Raw genomic sequence first — 21909 nt, 5'->3', positions numbered from 1 at the left:
GTGATCTATACCAAACGCTTTTAAGGAGTTAAGTCCATGGTTAGAGTGTTTAAAATGCAGTGCCATGGGGTATAGAGGATTCCCTGTACGTATGGCCTGTTTATGTTCTGCCAATCTGTTTTAGTTTACATAAAGATTTTATTTTGAATTTTTTTACTGAACGTTCACACACAACAAACAGACAACTGTGAAGTGAAAGCAAAATGATACATGATTCTGTTATTTTTAAAAAAATAGAAAACCGAAAAGTGGGGAATGCATACGTAAGTATTCATACAGCATGTATTAATACTTTGTGGAACCCCCTTTTGCTGCAATAACAGCAGCAAGTCGTTTGTATGACTCTACAAGATTTGCACATTTAGAGACTGACATTTTAGCCCATGCTCCGTGAGATGTTCAAATCTTGGGAAATCTTTGTATAACTTAACACTGCTTTAAATTTCTCCACAACTTTATCCCTGACCTCTCTGGTGCTCCTTGGCCTTCACGATGTTGTTTAGTGACCAAAACACTCCGACCACAGCTCTGAGGGCCTAAAAGAACAGCTGTAATTATACAGAGACTCGATTTCACACAGGTGGCCTCTATTTAAATGTTAGGGTAATGAGCAGTGTTTGGAATAACGCCGTTTAAAAGAACGGCGTTAGGTAACGGCGTTATTTTTTCAGTAACGGAGTAATCTAATTCATTACTCTCCTCGTCGTTACAACGCCGTTATCGTTACTGGGTAAACAAAGTGGCACGTTACAATTGGGCTGAATGAAGCGCCGCGGTGTCAGCATGGGGAGAGCAGTGGAGAGGGTGGGCGGAGTCTGACGGAGCAGAACACGCACATCTGACTGTCCGTGCAGAGTACTGCATCGCGCTCTCTGCTCCATAAACTACTTGTGTCCCCGACCCGCGGCTTGTCATCCCCACAGCGCGGTGCAGCCGCAGGGGAGAATCAAGTTGGTGATCATTGATCAGTAGTGTTGGAACTTATTTTTAACCCAAAGACGCAGTGGACGCGGTGGAGACACGTCTTTCTCCCTCTCTCTCTCAGCGCCTTTCTTCTTCCTCTCTCCCCGCTCTCCGCTCCATAGAACAGTGCAAGGCCACTAACCTTCTGGGGCATGTAAACTTATATTTGCTGTCGATTGTTTCACGGAGAGACATCATGCTTGTGCGTAAAGTCTGCCCTGATCGTTGGCACATGTTACTCTTGTTCCTCCCCATTCTCTTTGAATACGGCCATATTCCTACATTAATAAAACAGCGGCGCAAATACAATACCACTCAGTCACAGGGGCCTCCCCCACTCACCCCCCATTCAGTTCATTCAGTTACTATGAACATCTTTGAACATCTTTGAACACCTGTCTGTTCTAACCATTTCAATTGACTTGTGAAAACAGCAACAACAAAAAAACAAAATTCTTTGACATATAGCAACACAAATAGTTACTTTCCCTGGTAACGAGTTACTTTTATTATAGAGTAATTCAGTTACTAACTCAGTTACTTTTTGGAACAAGTAGTGAGTAACTATAACTAATTACTTTTTAAAAGTAACGTTCCCAACACTGGTAATGAGTGAACATTCTGCAGTCATTAGGAATGTTATAAAGGTAATTTAATGCACTCAGAAAATGCTGTATGAATACTTATGCACGCCCCACTTTTCACTTTTCTATTTTCTGAAAAATAACAGAATCATGTATCATTTTGCTTTCACTTCACAGTTGTCTGTTACTTGTGTGTGAGAACGTTCAGTAATTAAAAAAAATAAAAATAAATCTTTACAAACATGACAAGTGCAAAAGTTCAAGGTGCATTAGTACTTTCTAGAGGCACTGTATATGCAAGACATTGCTCACAATTTGACCCAGCTTTCTTTTGTGTGACATTTTTTGTGATGTTTATAGCTTCACTTCCTCATTGGACACTGACAGGAAGTGACATAGATAGAGGCAAACAATTTTAAACTGTTGCCATGCCGACCATGTTAAGTCAACTCTATCTGTGTCACTTCCTGTCAGTAGCTTAAAACATTTCTTCCAAACATTTCTTCACAAAAATGGCCGCTTCACTGAAATAAAATGATAATTATTACAACAGATGTTATCCATATAAAAAAGTCAAATGCACTTGAAGATGCTTTTCTGAAAACCCCTAAAATGGCCTGTTTGCTGCCTCTTTTAGATTTGCATCTTGTTGCTACATGAAGCTGAAATGTAATAAATGAATACCACAATGTGCACACAAACAAATCCAAAAAATATAACACACAAATCCAATCGCAATATCTGTCAGAACAATCTCAGTTTGTTTGTTTTTTGTCAAAACTATGAGGCCCTATTGTGAGACGGTAAGAGATTGTTGACAGTTTCATAAAGTGTCTACGGAGCCATAAGCACTTAATGAATTCCACCTCCTTTACGAAATGCGCTGACTAGGTTTGAACTGAACCCTTAGCTCTGTAAAATAACGGAGTTTACATGTATTATTTATCCTGATTAAACTTTATGCTTAGTTCCTCGCGCTGCTTTTACAACAGCACAATATAACAGATGCAAATGACTAGTGAATAATTAAAACTAATTAAATTGCTGATATAAAACATTCATTTCTTTGCTCATCTCATTTAGATAAAAGAATTACTGTATTTCATTTACATTATTATAAATTAATGAGGTGTTGCAACTCAAGGATTCTCAAACAAGCTCTGGGAAAAAAACACACACCAGGATTTGTATGATCTGGCCGTTTCCTGCAGTTGGTCAGGTCTCGGTTCAGTGACTACCTGAATACACTGAATGACCAGGTTATTCCCTTAATGGATTTTTATCCATCTGTTACCCCCTGTTGGTCGCCTTTGTCACTTGAAAAGCGTGACCAGGGGAACAGAGAAAAGTGGGGTGGGCTGCTGCTACATGTGAGGGAAGCAACAGTGGAAGTCTAGGGAGTGGAGTGAAAAGCCCCGCCTTGCCCTGGCATCGAAACAACAAGCACCTTTTTGCTTTGAGGCCACCGTGCCTCCCGTGCGGCGCAACCTGGACTAGCAGGAATTTTAGAGTAATATATCATAAAGCTGGGAATATATTTAAAAATATATATTTATTGTTTTTAGTTAAAGGGCATCAACAAACCTTGAAAAAAAGCAAAGGCAATCACTGTAAAAAAAAAACTTAAAAGTCACTATGCAGTTTTTAACAAAGATTTTTAAACATCCAAATTATTAATACTAAAAAATAAATAAATATGAAAATATGAATCAATTTCACTTACCAACTCGATATTTAGCTCAAATAAATTTTTTGCCAAGGCCGAATATACAGTATCATAAACATGACCTATCTGTGTTCTTAAAGATGAACTTGGTTTAAAATTGTATGGAGTTTAATGTGTTGAACTTGTTATGTATAAATTATATTATTGTCATTGCAAAAGTCAAAGCCGGTATCCAATATCACCTTTTTTTTCATGCAGCCCCATAATCAATAGAATTATGAAGAATCTGCAGTAGAACATGTCCAGGTTTGATTATATTCACTAACTTTCATTCGGTGTCTCCAGGCCGAAGTATCAGTGGAGCCTCATTTAATCAATAATTTCAGAATTGTTACTCATTTATTAGGTTTTTTTTTTTTTTGGGTGGCTTTTGATGTCAATAAGAAACACATTTCACCACAAAACAGTCACGCACTCACTTTTCTCCCTGTCACATCCACACTAAGAAGCCACTAACTCTACAGCACAACAAAGGGCTATATTTTTGGATGTGCCACAAAAGTCAAATGCGTTCGACCTGAATGTGTCTACCTGACATCCAGTCCGCTGGGATCTCCCCTCTGACAGCGCTCACAGAAGTACGTCATGCGGCCGTGCTCCCCCAGGCGACACGCGGTGATCACATGACTGCACTGTCCGCACTGCGGGCGCTTGTAGACTTTGTAATGTCTGTGGAGAGCCGAGCCGGACTTACGACACTGGGGCGAGAGGAGAGGAGGAGAAGCCGTCATCTTTACATTAAACATGGAGGAGCGAAGTCTCCAGGCAGCTGCACTCTGACATTCGGTATTGTTCCTTGAGGTAATATTTTATTTAACACCGACTACACCAGGTGACAGGGAAGTGACTAAAAGAACGTGCAATTGGAAACGGAGTCAAAGATGTCACTGGGATTAATTTTCTACAAAGTTTTGGTTCTTTTTTCCAGCATTGACTAGAGCAGGGGTGCCCAAACTTTCATTCCTTCAAGGGTCAACAAGGAAAAACGTTCACAATGCCCAAAATCATGGATGTTTAGCATACAGATAATGTTAAAGTGATAGTGTGTAAGTTTAAATGTTTTACAAATGTAATAGATTGTGTATAATTGACAGAATTGGCCTGCAATCTGACAATAACGTAAGTCGTATTAAATAATGATATTTTTCTGAAGTCCCTCCCTTTGCTGCTCTCAGCAACTAATCAGAATCCCCGGTGCCATCACTTTGACCAATGAGAAGAGCTTTCCTGTGAACTGGCCTTTCGGGTCCAATCAAGAGGGAAGGGGAGTGTGACTTCATTTACTTTTCAAATTTCTCTCCCTCTCCTTATTTTGTCATTTTGTCATCGTGTCCTTGGGCAAGGCACTTCACCCTCCTTGCCTCCAGTGGTGTATGAATGAGAGAGTGATTGGGTGACTGGTTCCGTGATGTAAAGCGCTTTGAGTGCCTAAAACAGGTAGAAAGGCGCTATGTAAATGTGACCATTTAAGACAGGGGTGTCCAAACTTTTTTCATGGGGGGCCGCATACTGAAGTGTACACAGGGTGAAGGGCCATAGATCGGTGGTTAGTGCCGCAAAACCTTTGACTAGCAGAGGTTTAAATTGTGCCCTACACCTTTATTTCTGCTTAAAACCTTCATGCCAGCTCTGTCTCACAGTAAAAGGTTAGTTGTTTGGTTAGAATTGTGTAGAATTATTACATTTCAAACAAAAAGGACTATCTCTGATGATGTGTCCCGATTCAGCAAGAAGGCAGAGGGCCACCAAAAATTGGTCTGAGGGCCGCATTTGGCCCCCGGGCCGCACTTTGGACACTCCTGATTTAAGAGATATTTAATACACATGGGATTCTATTCACCTTATTCTGCTCCGCCCACTTTCGTCTCGAGGGAACGAGGGAAAATGTTTGCTGCTAAAATATGATGCACAGTTTGATTTGTGTAAAATATCCGATGTTCATTTGCACCAAAAAGTCGACGCAACACTGTTTCTGTGGGCGGCCTGAAATCAGATTTGTGTCTCTGTAGTAACGGAGTTTCTCTTGACGTCTGCAGCCCTGTGCAAACTAATACGAGTGAAGGGGTGGGCACATTTCATGACAGCACCCATGGAAACTTCTGGAATATGGTTAATAGAATAACGTTTTAACCACAGTTTGCGAATTCAGGGAACAGATAAATCAGTGTGGGTGCCTCTTTAACATCTCAACATCCACTCACAGGCCAAATGAAACCTCTGGACAAGAGAATATTATAATATTTTGCAACATAAGGAGGTATAAATTTACACCTTACACCTTCAACCAAAAATGTAAGTTGCTTCATGCAATCAATAATACATGTTCTAGCTCAAGTATGGATTCTCTTGTCAACCTTCCAGCAGCTTGTTCTCCGCTCTGGAGCTGTCCCAGTGTTTGTGGTAAACGGGGCTAAATACAGCTCACCTGCTGATGCTTCTGCCTGCTCTGCATTTGTTCTTAACCTGTGACCACACATTCGCTGAGCGCTCACTTCTCTACCGAGATAAAATGGGACAGAACAGAGGGTACTTTTCACATGTTTATAAAACCGGGCGGATTTGGTGTAGATTTGACCATATTTTAAAGATTTGATTTCAACATGGTTTCAATAAGCATATAAAAGGATTTACTCTTGTTTTTATTGTTGAACTAAAGCCTTAAACTTGCCAGATTTAGACCCAGATTTGAGTTTGATGTCTTCTGGTGTTCGTTGTGTGTGGTACAATTACTTTGTCTGATTTACTAAGAAAGTGGAAAACACGGGAGTCGGTACTAAGGCAGAGCAAAATACAACTGATGCCAATAACAGAAAAGTCAGAGCCATCAGCATAAAATCTGATACCAGCATCATATCTAATACGTTATACAGCGCCCCATAAATATAAATATTTGCTTGGGAAAAAAAAGAAGAATGAGCTGAATGAAATAGTGATTTTCATGATTAATCACGATCATGGACTTAATCAGTTACAAACAAAAGAAGGTTAATAATTAAAAGGTGCATTATGCAATTTTTATGTGAAAAAAAAGGTTATATTTTGACTTTGTAGTGACCCAGCGGCTATATGAGTGGTCAGCATGGCGGCCTTACTTTCAATCACTGTCTTGGATGCACAAGGATCAATTGTTTTGTAGTTTTTCTGTTGAGAGGCTCCGTCAGCCGTGAAAGCCTTCCAAACAATTGATCCTGGAGCTTGTTAGAGACCACTGCAATTGAAAGTATAGGGGCCATGCTGACCACTCATACAGCAACTACAAGGTCAAATACGCACAAATATCAACTTAATGCACCTTTAATCAATATACTTTATATTAAGATTAACACAGTGTAATCCAAGTGCAAGTTGTACAAACCTATTATTTGTATTTGGTTAATAATTCAGGTTTCAAATGATGTTTCATGATTATTACTGAAGAAGAAAATCTTGTTTCCAGTCTTACTGACATCACATTTCTTGTACAACAGCATAAAGTCAGTGGTTAACGGTTAATCAATAATCGTTCGCTAAAGTTAACTATTGATTGTTGAATGAAATTGAGCCTAATGGGCATCCCTAGAATGAAAATGACCAAAATAAAAACACACCTTATAGAAAAGCAGCGTGAAGTCTCTTGTCATCTTCACCAGATGATGGACGTGTTTGTCCGTCAGCTGTTGCACCTTCAGAAACACAAACATCATCGCTACAATTATTATTATTATTTCAAACATTTCCAAATCAAAGACACAAACATAAAACATTAAAGAGACAATAACTCAATTGACTCTTGAATTCGATCCCGATAGCGATTAATTTTGCAGACCTATGACACAAACACTAGCCATGCACTCTGTTATCCAAGTCAGTAAAAGCTGCAAGGTCTCGTCTCCGGCTCTCAAAGTCAGAATAAAAATGTCCGCGGAGCGAGGACACCATGGGGTGCGGTAATGGAGAGCCTCGTAAAGATCCACTGCTCCCTGAAGAAAAGAAAGAGGCCAAAAGTGGTAGGTGAATGTTAGTAGATGAGTGTGTGTTGTTGTTGGACTAAACCAGCTGAGATTTCCTCATCCTGAGAGAGCAGAGCCGATGGAGATGGATGAATAATACATGTATTCACACTGGCGTGGGGGGCGGGAGTCTTCAGCCGTCTGTTTAATGAGGAAATAAAAAGGCAACTCTGGAACAAAAGTAAGAATTCTGCACAGTCACGGACAACGTTAGGAATACCGACATTGCATTTTCACAGTTTAGAGCTCAACATCGACTAATATTGAAATGAGACAAAGTCAAATTTCTATGGTCGACTTTTCCTCTTAATTGTCAAAACACAGATCAATCTATCTAATCCAATCCTCCAATAATGATCCTTGAATAAATAAGGATCATCATTGATATATTTTTATAACTTTTTTCATAAAAGTCTATACAGTTAGGTCCATAAACAATGAGACAGTGATCAAAATGTTATTTTTTCTGTTAAAGAGCAACTATAAAAGGCCAAACCAACTTTTTTTTTTGCTGATAATTATTTGTTGTTATATTTTGCACTTATATTGGTTAAAACAGTCTATAACCGTGTGTGCACTGCTCCCTCATGGTTAAAAAGTATATGGAATATTGATTTTGTGAACTCCACGTCCTGAGCTGATAAGCGGATCATTCCCCGATCACACCCAGGAGGAGCCGGAAGTGTAGGTTTTCTGTGTTACATCCGCATTGCGGCAGGTGCATGCGGCATTAGCACTAAGCGCTAGGTTTGGGGCGATAAATAATAATACCGTTAATTGAGATTAAAATGCAGAAATTAATTGATCGCCACATATTTTAATAATCGGGATCATTGACATTGCGCTAGAAGATGATCGCTAAATACATGATGGTGCGTGATGATGGTGCTACACCCCTAGGGGTGCCCAACGTGTTTATCTGGCGCCCTTCACGGCAGGTTCCCGTAGTTCTGATCACGCCCCCTTGCCGTCCCTGTCCCTTCCCCCAAGATCCGCCGAGGCGACCCACTTCTGGGGCAAACTGCAAATGGGGTCTGTTATTTGGTCTTCTAGTTGCTCTTCAAGCAAAACTTAGTCAAACTACAGTCATGTAATTAATTGACTCTTAACTTTAAATTGAATGGTTTAGGAATTACAGCTTCGCAAAATTAAACATTCTCAGGTGAAGAAAGTGAAGTGAAATGACTTGATTTGAAATGCAGTAAAGGCACAGCCGCACTGACGTTAAACCCAAGTACAAGGTCAGTGGCAAAGACCTTCACATTTCGGCTCTGACACCACCACGCTGGATCTGTCATGGAAAATACAGAGATTCAAAGAAATTATATCCTTTAAGGTTTAATTCAAGAGGCTGAACACTTCTGCTATTGGACCAATTAACGTAACTGTTACTGTTTCACATTAAATGTGCAATAAAAATAAAGTGGATTGTATTATTTTTGTCAGCACACAAATATTGTTTCTAATAAAGAAAGAGATTACACATCAACACCTAATTTGAGTTCAAATTAATGACAGAGCTATTCTTTACAGCTGCCTTTATCCTCTCCCGTACCTGTGCCTTCCATTGCAGGGTTTGATAAATAATACAAATATAGAGCGTGGGCTACTTAATTTTTCATGGCACATTTTGGGTCGCGCCGTTTTAGTATGCAATATTAATTAAAGGAAACACGCTGTTGACTCAGGGATTTCAAGCTTGCATATTTATCAAAATGAAAGAAAAACATTGAAATTTTATCAGACCAACGCTACACAATGCCTGCACAAGCAGCTCTGCAGTTGTGGAACTAACCTTACCCCATTTGGCCCCACTCATATCGACTCACAACGATTCAAACAAGACAGTCCAAGAACTTTGCTATGTACGACTCATGAGATGCCTTGAGGTGTATTCCAACTGTTTGTTTATTTTCCTTGCACTGAACACATTTTTTCATGCAATACTGTACAACATGCTGTCCTTGCGGTTTAGTCTTATGGTCCTAATTCAGTCCTGATTTATTCTGGTGTACTTCAGGATTGGTCTGGTCCTACTTTTGTTCCTAGTTTGGTCCTACCTTGGTCTTGGTTTGGTCATGATATAGTCCTGGTTTAGCCCTGGCATGACACATCAGCAATTTCATTAAGCAGCCTAAAATTAAATAATCTCATGACATGACACTAATACTGCAATAACACTGTTATTGTGACTTGGACTGCAAAACTAGAAAACAAAGAGAGAAAAGAACTCTTTCAAAGACAACTCCAAAACTACTTTGAAAGGAATAGGCCACCATTTTTACATACTGAGATATGTTATACCTGATACCAGATATGTCTTACCTGAGCTTAGACAAGTTGATGCGTAACTGGTCTTTGTGCGTGCACTCAGTCACGCAAAAAGACCAAAGACGTTGTTAGCATTTAGCCTCTCCCAGCATATTCCTATAGCTCCAAATTGGGGTGAAGTTCGAAGCTACCAAGTTCTTCCATGTTTCTAAATTAACTAAACTAAACATTTACGTAAAAAGTTAGGCGTTTACAGTTACACAAAATTAAACATGTTGATTTTCTAAGCGGATAAAAGGAGTAATAACTGCATTTAAATAGGGAAAACAAAGAACAGCTTGGTCACTTCTAACTTCAACCCAGTTTGGAGCTATAGGAATATGCTGGGAGAGGCCAAATGCTAACAACGTCTTTGGTCCATTTGCGTGACTGAGCGCATGCACAAAGACCAGATAGGTACGCATCAACTCGTCTAAGCTCAGGTAAGAACACATCTCAGTATGGAAAAACGGTGGCCTATTCCCTTAAGAAATTGTGAATTGTGGATGTATTTTCAAGCACATAAAGATACAGAGGAACAAATTGGTTCAACGGCCCAAATTTGTACACAACAAAGAAGGCTAACCATAATGCTACATGCTGACAGCAAGCCTCGATTTTTCATTTCTAGTGGACGACCTGCTTGATTTTCTCATGAAAGAGAGTCAAAAGGGCCTGATTTTGACTTGAACTTCATTTGTGTGTGGTAAATATACCATACTGGCTATATGACCTGGGATGTTCTGCAGTGTAGCTTTAATGAAGCGTGCCTACCTTCACAGCTGGGTGGAGTCCCGAGTCAAACAGGGCTTCGTTCTTAATGATGTTGCCCACCCCCGGCATGACGCCCTGGTCCAGAAGAACATCACAGATCATCCGACTTCCCTGGGCCCTCACGGCCTCCTCTGAGCGGGGCTGGCTGAACTTAGGAGAGCAGATGTCCAGGCATGCGGAAGACCGCACCCTCTGCTCACAGTCCTCCGTACACCTGCACATAATAGATCATTCTAAAGAGTCTTTCATTGAAGTATAAGAGCACTTATACAAATTGTGGCTCTCTTTCTAAAGCCTTCATTCTCAGCTGCTTTCGCCACGGCTGGCTCGCTCTCGACCTAAACAGAGGTCTTGTTGTATTGAAAAAGTTTTTGACCTAGCTAAGAATATCGTTTGAAACATAAAAGATTAAGCCAAGAGAAATGTCAAGGCACAATACTTTAAGCGTAGGCGACACTATGGCATGTACAAAGAACTGTGCAGAAAAAGTTTTCTTAGTAAGACTCAACTGATTATCTTTTGATACAACGTTGCAAAGCAGACCCCGTGTCAGCACTACAGAAAGTTACTTAGCAAAAATACATGACAATAAAAAAATGATTACATTTAAGGAAATGGTCTTTCATAGAACACTATGATTATTATTATTATGTTTATTGGTTTTAGATAAAGGCAATCTATCAACACACGTGTTTTGTTTCATTTGTGCATGTTTCTACAATCATGCAAACTCAGTCCCTCTGCTGACACATTCAAAACGCTAGCACACACTCTCGTATACGTCACACGGAGACTTTCATAATGTTCCTCTGTTTTAAGGTCCAAACATTAACTGATTCTGTCCGTGGCCAAACTCTTTCTCATTAGCATGTTATCTGGTATATTTTATAGCACTCCCACCATAGTCTCCTTGAAATCTGCGGGACTCACTGCAGGCGACAGAAGATACATGAAACTGGGCTGAAGCAACTTCGCTCAAATTACATATTTAAACATGTTTAAAATTGCAAATCTCATTTGATGATTTGTTTGGAAAATCCATTTCTTTTCTGCCACCTCTACTGCCCCTCATTATGATCCAGCTGCTCAGGCCATGATGTGCTGAACAGCAGCCAGGTGATCACATGGGCACCATCTGCAGTCATTTGATGATACTTGATCTGAAGTAAAGTTTAGAAAAGGTGGTGGATATTTTCATCTGCCAAAGTAAACCTGCTACATTTTATGTCACATGTCTGTTGATTACCTAGTATTGCCAAAGTCTGTAGTTAAAAGATTTGTAGCGTCATATTTGTGTGTCTTGTATTGGTTTATAGCCATTATCTTTACAGTCACCGTGTCTATTTAAAGCATACAATGGCCCTCATTTATCAACATTGCGTACAAAAACGGTGTACGTGTAGGTGTATTTGCGATATACGCCAGAGTGCGCGTGGCATTTATGAACCCGTGCTTTACGCTCAGATCTCTCCGTACGCAAAAGCATCTGATGGTAAATGCCACGGAGAAATCCCAGCGTCATTTGAATGAAACGCCCAAAAATATTCATAATCAGGAGGCCTCACCCACGGGTTTTACGGCACGCACGCACGAATCACGGCAAAAAAGGAACATTTCTCCAACCAGGAAATGATAAAGAATTGTTTTTAACACAACAAATATGATATTTTTGCGCATGAGAAAAATTAAAGAATCTATTAGAAACCCACAATAGCCTTATAGCCAATCCAAGATCACATTTACTGAAAAGAAATAGGTTAATAATAAAAAAACGTTTATTAAATACGCTGTAGGCCTAAATAACATGAAAAAGGGTATACAATTAAACCACAAAAAAATAATGTGTTTAAAAAAGAAGAAAGCGTGGATGTAACGCTGCAGAGACTCTGGACCATGAACTGGACCAGCGAAAAGCAGTGGTCAGCTCCGCGGACTCAGCGCTGGAGCCGGGGCAGAACTGCGCGTCTTTTGGCCGAGCAGCGCTTTCCTCCGGGAGGGAACAGGTGCGGAGAGCTGACAGCCAACCGGAACCTAACGAACCCGTCCGGACCGAAGACAGCCCGACGACGGGACGAGCCTCCCCCTGAGGAGAGGAGAGCGCGCGGTCAGCAGACCCTGCGCGCGCCGCTCCCGGACCTTACGAACCCGTCCGGACCCAAGAAAGCTGTGGTGCTGTCGAAGGATTAATTTGACACCCGGGTCGCTCGCGCCACGGAATACGGTCCACAGACTTGACGCTAAAACCAGCCAGAACACGGAGCAGGGCCTCGCGAAGACCCAGGTGAGTCCCGGTGTCCCGACGGCAGCGGCATGTGAGGCGGGGCAGCCATGCACACAAAGATTGCGCAGCCACAGCGGTCTTTTTTGTTAAAAAAGAAAATATCCCCGCAGTCCAGATTCTAGTGTCTCTGGTCCGGGCTGAGCCTCTGAGCTCGGCCCGTGGCGTGGAGGAGCAGGTCGATGCAGCGCAACACTGAATCAAGTCTGCCCATAAACATTAACGCTGTAGCCTTGTTTCATGTTTAAATCATCAAAGTGGATTATATGCGGTGTGGCAATGCAATTCATGCAGCTAAAAACTGTTTTCCAGCGCTGTTTAGTGTTTAGTTAATATTGGTGTATCATGTGCACCACCTCCTGACTTGGTGTAGGATTTGAGCGCATCGTACGCCGAGTGTATGGTGCGCTCAGATTGATAAATGCCAAAACAGGCGGAAATTTTTCGTACACCCCACATACGCTCTGATTTCACCGTACGCAAGTTTGATAAATGAGGGCCAATGTCCCCTGCATTTAAACCAGAGAGCCAGATCCTAAGCTGGGTCATTTTTGTTTTCATGTAAATGGACACAATTTCCTAAATCTAAATTATGGATTAAATGTATTGTTTTTGTTGATATATTAGTTGCAAAGGTGTTTTCAGAGGAGATTTTGGCTCTCTTGTTTAGCTCTTGAATAAGCAAGTTGCTGGTGAAAAAAAATAATTAAGTTTTAAGTTTTTTTGGGTTCAAAATTCCATAAATCAGCCCAGTGATAAGATATAAAAAACATTTTTGTTAAGATAAGATAAGATAAGATAAGATAAGATAAGATAAGATAAGATAAGATAAGATAAGATAAGATAAGATAAGATAAGATAAGATAAGATAAGATAAGATAAGATAAGATAAGATAAGATAAGATAAGATAAGATAAGATAAGATAAGATAAGATGGTACTTTATTGATCTCACAGATTGAGAAATTTCATAGTACAAGTATAAGTACAAGCCTAGAATGTTTAGAGTCTGTATGAGCAACTATAGTGGAGATGTTACGAGAGTGCAAGGGAAACCTTATTTTAAGAAAATGGGTGCTAAAGTTTGTAAGTTGTTGCCTATTTTGCCCAATGGCTGCTGGTTGCACTGCTTTATGACCCCGAGGCTAGGGGCCGACATTGTCCGCCATTGCTGCAGTACCTATGTGGGAGGCAAAACAAGCTAGTTTTCCATTAGATAGCATTGCACTTTCCACACATTTTAAACGTAAAGCCTGGTGTCTAATATATTGGAACTTTCTACAGCTAGATATTGCTCCTGTGATAATGCTGGGTTAGTTACAATTAAAGGGGCTGGACTTTGATTGACAGGCCGTTAGCATTAGAGCTAATGGTGTGGCTATGATTGAACTATACGTCCTGCGTCGCGTTTTGAAGCTTTTCACGCGTGGTAAGCTTTTGACGCGCCTCCATGGCGTCCAGCACCTCCAGCACGACCGACGCTAGAGTTGGGAAATGTTGAACTTTTTGGAGAAATTTGCGAGCGTCGAGGAGCTCTCTCCAACAGTGACGTACATTGTAGCTGAGCTACCAGGGCAGATGCTATGCGGCCCGCAAATGTAAACAACTCAGGGATTAGCTTCATTATGAACCGGAGCTACAGCAGCTCTGGGACTTTTACAAAGACGCACATCAGTGTTTCTTTACCTAAACACCCAGGATTAAAAGCAAGAAAACTTATTTCAGTCGCTGAATCTGCACTGGGAATGTGTTTGGGCCTCGAGGATGCCTGTTGTAGCGCTACCACCGGACAAACGCTAAACCTCCGGTCCTCACATGAAAAACGTGAAATGTGCACAGATAAAGTCAATAAAACCACCATCTACATAAAGCAACCGTTTAGCAATGATCACACACTGAGCTGGGTTGGCTGATTTTGTAGTTTATTACTCAAATCATCTACAATTTAGCTCCAAACAAATCCATAGCTTGTTAGCTCAGTTAGCTCGCATCGAGCTCCGGATTTCTCCCGTGAAAACAAGCATTATGCACTAACATTGTCAATGAAGCCGTAACGACATAGAGCAGCCTTGATGATGATCATACACTGAGCCGGGCTTCACACATTTGTGGATTATTGCAGACTATTAATCAACAATGAGCTGTAGCAGGTATTTTTCAGGCAAGACCTACTTCCAAGATGGCTACGAACACACTCTGAGCTGACGCGCGGCCAGAGCGTCTTGACGCTCGGTGACATTGTGACAAGCGTCTGACTTCAGTAAGCACAAGCGCCCAACTACGGGCTTTAGGCGCGTTTTTGACGCCAGAAATGTGTTTGGTGTGGACGCAGCACAAGACTATAATGTTATCATTACTTTGACGCTTTTAAAATGACAGTAATGTAACAATGACAAACTAAACACAAATCTTTGGTGACTAAAACATGATGACATTTTCTTTACTTAGACGAGACAAAAATGGGAGGAAGTTCGTCAGACTGTTCGCAACCAGTGCTTGTGTGCGGAGCTTGAGAACACATATTCACACTCAATTACTGTGTTATATGGAAGTGACTAAAACTAGGCTGACTAAAACCTTAATAAGTTTCCGGCAGAAGTCTAAAACTGTCACATTTATAATGGACTAAATGTGACAAACACATTTTTTATCCAAACGACTAAGAGGGCTGCCAAAAACAACACTGCATCTCGATCGCCTTCCGTGCTACACGTGGAGACCAAACATGTCAGCATTTATGCATTAATACACTTGCTAAAGATGTGGGACCGTGTACTGATTTCCTGAAAAAGCATGGCAGGTGAGAAAGTCAAGAAAAGATAATAAAATAAGCATCGCAAAGGGTAAGTTATAGTTGGTGTGGGAGAAACCTGCATGAAAGATTAAGTAGGCAAAGGCCACCTAGACTGAATTGTGCTTGTGGTGCCTGTTTTAAACCAGTAAGAACAAATGCTACACCTGAAACCTCATCTGGACTGGTCTAGACCAAACACAACCAAACCTAAGGCTGATACGTCTGCGAGCCAGCACCAAGTTCAACTAAGGCACTTAGGAGGTCAGCCTGTACATCACTCTGTTTCCTTTAGATCATGCAGCTAGAAGTCGCCCACAAGACGGAAGAGACGGAGGAGCAAAGGTGACACTTTCAGACAACGGAGGAGAAAATGTTTGTCTGGTCAATGATCAGAACAAATCTATTCAAGCAAGGGAAGCTTTTCAATAATAGCCAAGGTCTTCAGAAGCACCAGCCGAATGTAGGACACCGAATGAGACGCATAGCCCAAGGTGAACTGCCACTGTCACCTCCATCTATCTGGCTGCTGTCCTCTTTACCTTATTTCCACAGTGCTGTCGAAAAAGCACACCGTATCGTTAGTCAGGTGGATTTCCAAAGCCGGGATTTGGCCGTTCTTCTCCCTCAGCACAGTAGGGTTGATGCGCATGGAGCCGTTCATGCCAAAGTGGACTCTGAGGAGGAAAATAAATAAAATTAAAGCATTTGTACATGTCAAAAAGATATGTGATTAATAATATTACAATGCATATGTCATATTGCAAAATCAGCCACAATGCAATTTTAGCATTGTGGTTTGTTGCTATGTAAACAAATGTCGAAGTCCAAAGAATAATGCTATTAACAGCTCAACTATTTTCTCGTACTTAAGGTAGCCTGGATTATTATAGACATAGTGTAATTGCACAAAATATTTTCAGTTAATTCCAACATGAAGTATGACACCTCTGCGCTGCCATTAGACGTCATCTCAGTCTATTTAAGCTCTAATGAAGAGAAGCAGTGGCTCTCGAAACGTGTTAGTTTGTAAAATAAAATTATTAATTTATACTCCAAAGTACCTCCTACTTTGAGGATCCTACCAAAAATGTTTACAAAGTGATCAACTAAACTCAGATCATTCAGAGTTTAGTTTGATCAACTAAACTCAGATCATTCAGAGTTTAGTTTAAAAAACCTCTGAAACTCTCAAACTCAAAACTTTTACTGAAAAAACATACTTAAAAATAACTTTTCTTATAAAGTAATATTGAAATTTCACTCCGTTTCACCTTCTTTTCTAAATATGAGGTAATTAAAAGTATCCCCTGCTAAGTGTTTAACTAGACAAGTCCCTACACTCCTGGTTAGGAAACACTGATCTAACTGTGGTGAAATCAGTCCTGTGGGACATTAAAAAAAGTACCTTAAAAATGATCACAGAAGATGGTAAAAAGGATTTTATGGAGCAGGGAAGATATACTGCGTACCGTAAAGCCTTTGGGCCAAAGTACATGAAGAGCTCTTTTCCCAGAGTTTCAGTGCCACTGTACTGGGCCCCGTTCAGACTGCGGAACAGACTCTCCCCTGGCTTTGTCTGCAAAGAAAGACATTGGCGTGCACATTATGTGTGTAAATATAGGTTTGCAAGTTTCAACCCCCCTTTTTCTTTTTGTGCAAATATTTCAATTTTATGTTTAAAACTCATGATGAAGTTCCCAGTCAGTGCAGATTAACTTCAGAAGCAATACCATTGGATCAAAGGTTGAGATATGAGGTGCAACAATCACAAGCATTTGGGATCACTTTGCTGCTATTTCAGAACAGGGTTAGTAAGTTTTAGAATGATATTATAAACAGAAGAAGAAGAAAAGAAGAAGAAGAAGAAAATAAAGAACTTCTTCTTCTTCTATTATAAACAAAGGCGGGGAGTACAGTACGAGTACTGCAAGTCTCTCAAGGTGCATACAAATTACAATATGAAATACATTGAATTACATGTGAACTATACTATATGAAGACATAATTATATTAGATCAAGTGCATAAGAACAGCAGCCCATTTTACACATTACAATGAGGCTATACTCACTTTTGTAGTCGCCAGGCTTCCCTTAATCTCCTTCACGGACTGTCCTTTACGAACTCTGGCACGGATCTTTTCCCCGTTTAACGTACAGCCTGGACCTTCGACCATCTCTCCTGTCGGCTGTTTTCACCCGCTCATCGTACGTCTGAGTTTCATGACAGAAAACAGAGGCACGCGGTGTTGTCATACATATAGTACAAAAGCAGTGCAGTGTTATGAAAGTTCAGCTCCGCGCCATAACGTTTGACTCAGCGCATGCGCAGTAATGCGTGTGTACGGAAGTAGTTAATATAACCACGTGGTGACAGAAGCTAAAAAATACAAAAAAAAAATCAATGAATAAATTGTTCACTTACATTTTTTATTTTATAGCAGTCTTATTTCTTTAAATGGTGTTCAATTTATTGCCACGTAGCTAATTGCCTCCTGTCCAAACAAAATTAGATACAATACAATAGTTTTTTTAGACTAACTGGTAGGAAAGAACAAATGTCTGACCTGAAATCTGAAATGTGCCAATCACACAAAACAATAAAAGTAACAATAAAAAAAGCATCAAGAGTTATATAACGATCTAAAAGCTCGAAGGATAAAAGGCATTTAAGAAAAAGTGTCCATTTTACTATTTAAAATCCTAATTAAGAGGTATAAGAGGTTGATCATCTTTTTTGCATTTCACTGAAAACGCACACTCAATCTGACTTTTTCCCCCTATATAAAACCTATTACATTATTTGACTCCTTTGAAAACAGTAAAATATTGGTCTGACAGCCTACCAATGCCTAGCCTTATTCAACTGTGATATGATGAAATATAAAATAATCTAATAATAAATAATGATGAATGTTTGCGCTCTGTTGAAATCATAGTTGAAATTCTTCTTCTGGTTGAGCAAGTGTAGAATCACATATGCCCACTAGAGGGAGGCATTGTATCAGTCCTAAAATGGCAATACATGGAGGACCTGGTGGTAAAGCATGCCAGTCCACAGAGTCCTATCATTCTTATGCCACAGCTAAAATGCAATCCAAGCTCCTGCTGTATAAACAAAACAATGTTATAAGATTTGTCATAGGGTAGGCCTACTACCTGCAGGTCTTTCATCAATTTGAGCTGATAATTGCAATAAAGATGTTAATTGAATTACTATGGCTGGGTGACATTTACAACCAAAACGCTGTGATCAAGTCGCGGTGCTGTCCTCGATGCCTAACAGCTGCGAGCCTTGTGTCCCTGTACGGCGTCCCATCTGGCAAGGGGAATGTAAGGAATAATAATTTGCAATATGGGCGTAAGATTTTCTGCATGACTTCCCTGTGTAATTGCAACAACTTGTTTCCTCTGCACTTGTGTGGGCAAAGATAAAAATAGACAGACAGTGCGATGTTCGTCTCCAGCAATGCCCTTCCCTCCTGCAGAAAGGGCCACACTCAGCATAATGTGTATTAGCTGTGGATCAAGGAGAGGACAGCACTTATAGAGCGAAAAAAGGAGTTTGATTCAGGAGAGTAAGAGGCAATGTCCTCCACAAAGTCAGGCTTTATAAAACTAAAGAACTGAACTAGAGAATATGAAGGTACTGGTGTGAGTACAGGTGTGAGTGAAAAGTCTAATTTGCAAGGTTCAAATAAGATTGAAAAGTGTTGTTTGTAGCTTTTAATGTTGATTCTGGGGGTGATGAGGGGGAGGCTTAGCTGCTGAGCAGAACAGGACTTGCTGACTGTCAGTGCACAGTTAGAGACAGGTGAGCATATCAGCTGTGTTTAGCCAGTGGAGCGTGGTGCAGGCGTGGCATGGAGGAGTCAGCCAAATCCAACAGAGAAGGTGAACTTATAACACCTCCTACAGCAAGTCCAAACAAACAGGGAAGCTCTGTGGTTAATGCTACAACCTAACGCATCAAATGGAAACATTTCTATGGACTGATGATTGTAAAACAACATTTCAGTTCATGAACTCATGGGTCTGACGATTGTCAACGTGTTATTAAACTGTGCTGCCAAAAGGTCTGTATTGTGCTGAGTGCGACTTAATGGCAGCCTCATGTTTCACGTGGTTAGACCCCATGAACTCTGAGATACAAATAGATCTCCTCATACTCTGTGGTGGTGCTACTTTTGTGGCCACAGCTGCCTTGGGGCATTTTGACCTCTTCACCACCAGTCACTCACTCTCTCTCACACGTCACTCATACACACCAAACTATTCTTTTTTTATTTGATTGACCTTTATTTAACCAGGAAACTCCCACTGAGATTAACAATCTCATTTTCAAGGGAGAAGCTATTGTACATGTTTTACTGGTAGGGTAAACCGGAGTACCTGGAAGAAATCTTCATAGACACGAGGAGAATGTGCAAACTCCACACAGAGGGGCCGCGTCCAGGCGTTCTCCAACTCGAACCTGAGGTGCAGGTGATCTTTGGAGGATGGGTCAAATGCAGGGGGACAATAAAGTAAAACCTAACCTTAATGTTCCCAACAAAGTTTTCCTCAGAGGAGTGAGAACAGACAGTTCTCCAGGGGAGAGGCTGCAGTCAGATGGAGATGTTGCTATGCAACTGGGATTTCAAAGCCTTCAGAGCCAGCACCATTCAGCGAGTGCTGGGTCTGTGCTCTGTGTGTGCGCAGGCTGCTGCTCATCACTCTTAATAATGCCAGTTCTAACTGTGCATCCACTAATATTCTGCTGAGAATACTCAATGGGGACACACAGCCCTCAGTTAAGCATGTCTTCATTCTCTTTGTGTGTTTTCAGAACAGCTTTTTACGTGATTAATAGAGGAGGAGCAGCTGTAGCAGTTGCTGTAACTGTAAATGTTTAGGTTCATAAAAAAATGCACATTTCAATACTTGATTCATCCTGTCAATGTTTCCTGCAGAGGATCCATATGTTGCAGTTACATGTACACATTTCCCGAAAGTCCACATAACCACATGTCTTTATCAATAACGGGCCGATTACCAACCTTTTTGATTATTATTATGTTTATCACCAAAACACTAACAGTCACCACATCAAACCACACTTCAAACACAGCTCCTTTTACATACTGGGGCCTTTGAGGCGTTCACGGGTCAGAAAAACAGTTCATAAAGTCATGTATACTGACGTAACCTGGCTCTTACCTCAAATAACAGGAAACGGGCAGGAAACACAGCATTTGAGTCAAGAGTAAGCGATTTTGTTGAGGAGAGTGGTACAAACTGATTAAAATCCTTATACTATATTTGGTCACAACTTTAATAATAATCCATCGATGATTATATTCATTTCATTCATTAGTTACATAATTATTTTAAACCATCTAAAAAAATCTAACTAAAAAAAATAAAAAGATCTGAATAACAATCTGCAAAATAAACAGAAGTGACCTGCAGGTTGTTTACCAGTAGGTGGCAGTGTTCCCCTCTTCATTGTAGCGACCTCCTGTTGCTATAAGAAAGCTGAACATGGGGGAGCGGGAACAGAAGGCATCAAGACATCACCGGGTAGAGGGAGAGGGAAATGACATAATTAGTGCCATCTCTATTAGCCCCATATAGAGCCAACAAAATGCTCGACAAACGTAATAATGTAATAATAATGCAAATTTTAATCACACGCAAATGATGCTATTAATGTGGGGGGCGTGGGACTCAGTCGGGAGGCAAAGTCTATCAATAAACAATTACGGCGGTTTGGCAATTACGGATTTAAGTTTATGATTTTGTGGTTTGACCGATATATGTTGCAATCTTAGTTTCAAAAAATATTTCAGGAATAAACAATGCAGCTTTCACTATTAAGGCAAAGCGCTGCAGGTGAAAACACAGATTATTCACACCACGGTCAATGTTGAAATGTGTTTAGTATAGTTTCCTCCCAGAACATCTCAGTTGTAACGACAAAGCTTGTGTTTTATGGCGTTTTCTCAAGTATCGCTCCAGAGTCTTCCTAAAAATAACTAGGCTACAACAGCGCAACGCTCTCTTGTCTTTCCTACTCGTATTTAGGTAAGGCGACTGAGATGACGCTGTAATCTAAATATGGTCCTTTACTATTTTTGGGAGACAGTTCATGGGTGACGTCTGTATCACAGTAAAGGGTGATACAGACGTCACTTAAGTGTGTGGCCGATGCAGTGTCAGTTTTCTAAACAACAAAGTCATCAGCATAAACACATGGTATCGAATGCTGTGTCCGAAACCAGTAAATTGGTAAGAGGTCTTGCGCCAAACCGGATGTGCGTCAGCTTCTGCCATGATAAGAAGCGTCCGAATTGGTCTGTCAGTTAGGGAGGAATTAGGAAAAGAAGTCTCAATGCTAACTATCATAGCCACTTTAGCATAGGGACTTCTTGTGCTAACTAACCGGTGATCAGGAGCCATGTGCCATCCCATAAGCCACTGCAGCCAATCCCCCCACCAGCCTCGGCCCCAAC

General features: G+C 40.7%; 1 protein-coding gene across 1 annotated transcript in view; it reads right to left on the bottom strand.

Moving 5' to 3' along the window:
* The window catches only part of neil3 (nei-like DNA glycosylase 3), a 34421-nt gene extending 16739 nt beyond the window's left edge, over positions 1-17682 (bottom strand). The window contains exons 1-6 of the mRNA XM_079557280.1: positions 17488-17682; positions 16887-16993; positions 15957-16091; positions 10347-10560; positions 6861-6935; positions 3805-3971 (exon numbers count right to left, since the gene is read on the bottom strand). Coding sequence (XP_079413406.1) covers positions 3805-3971; positions 6861-6935; positions 10347-10560; positions 15957-16091; positions 16887-16993; positions 17488-17592 — 803 coding nt within the window. The 5' untranslated portion in view covers positions 17593-17682. The remainder of the gene's footprint in view (positions 1-3804; positions 3972-6860; positions 6936-10346; positions 10561-15956; positions 16092-16886; positions 16994-17487) is intronic.
* Positions 17683-21909: the final 4227 nt, after the last annotated feature.

This window comes from Gobius niger (genome assembly GCF_951799975.1).
Source record: "Gobius niger genome assembly, chromosome: 5".
Taxonomy (NCBI): Eukaryota; Metazoa; Chordata; class Actinopteri; order Gobiiformes; family Gobiidae; genus Gobius; species Gobius niger.
Note: the sequence above shows the minus strand (reverse complement) of the source record. Positions and strands in the feature narration are given on the sequence as shown.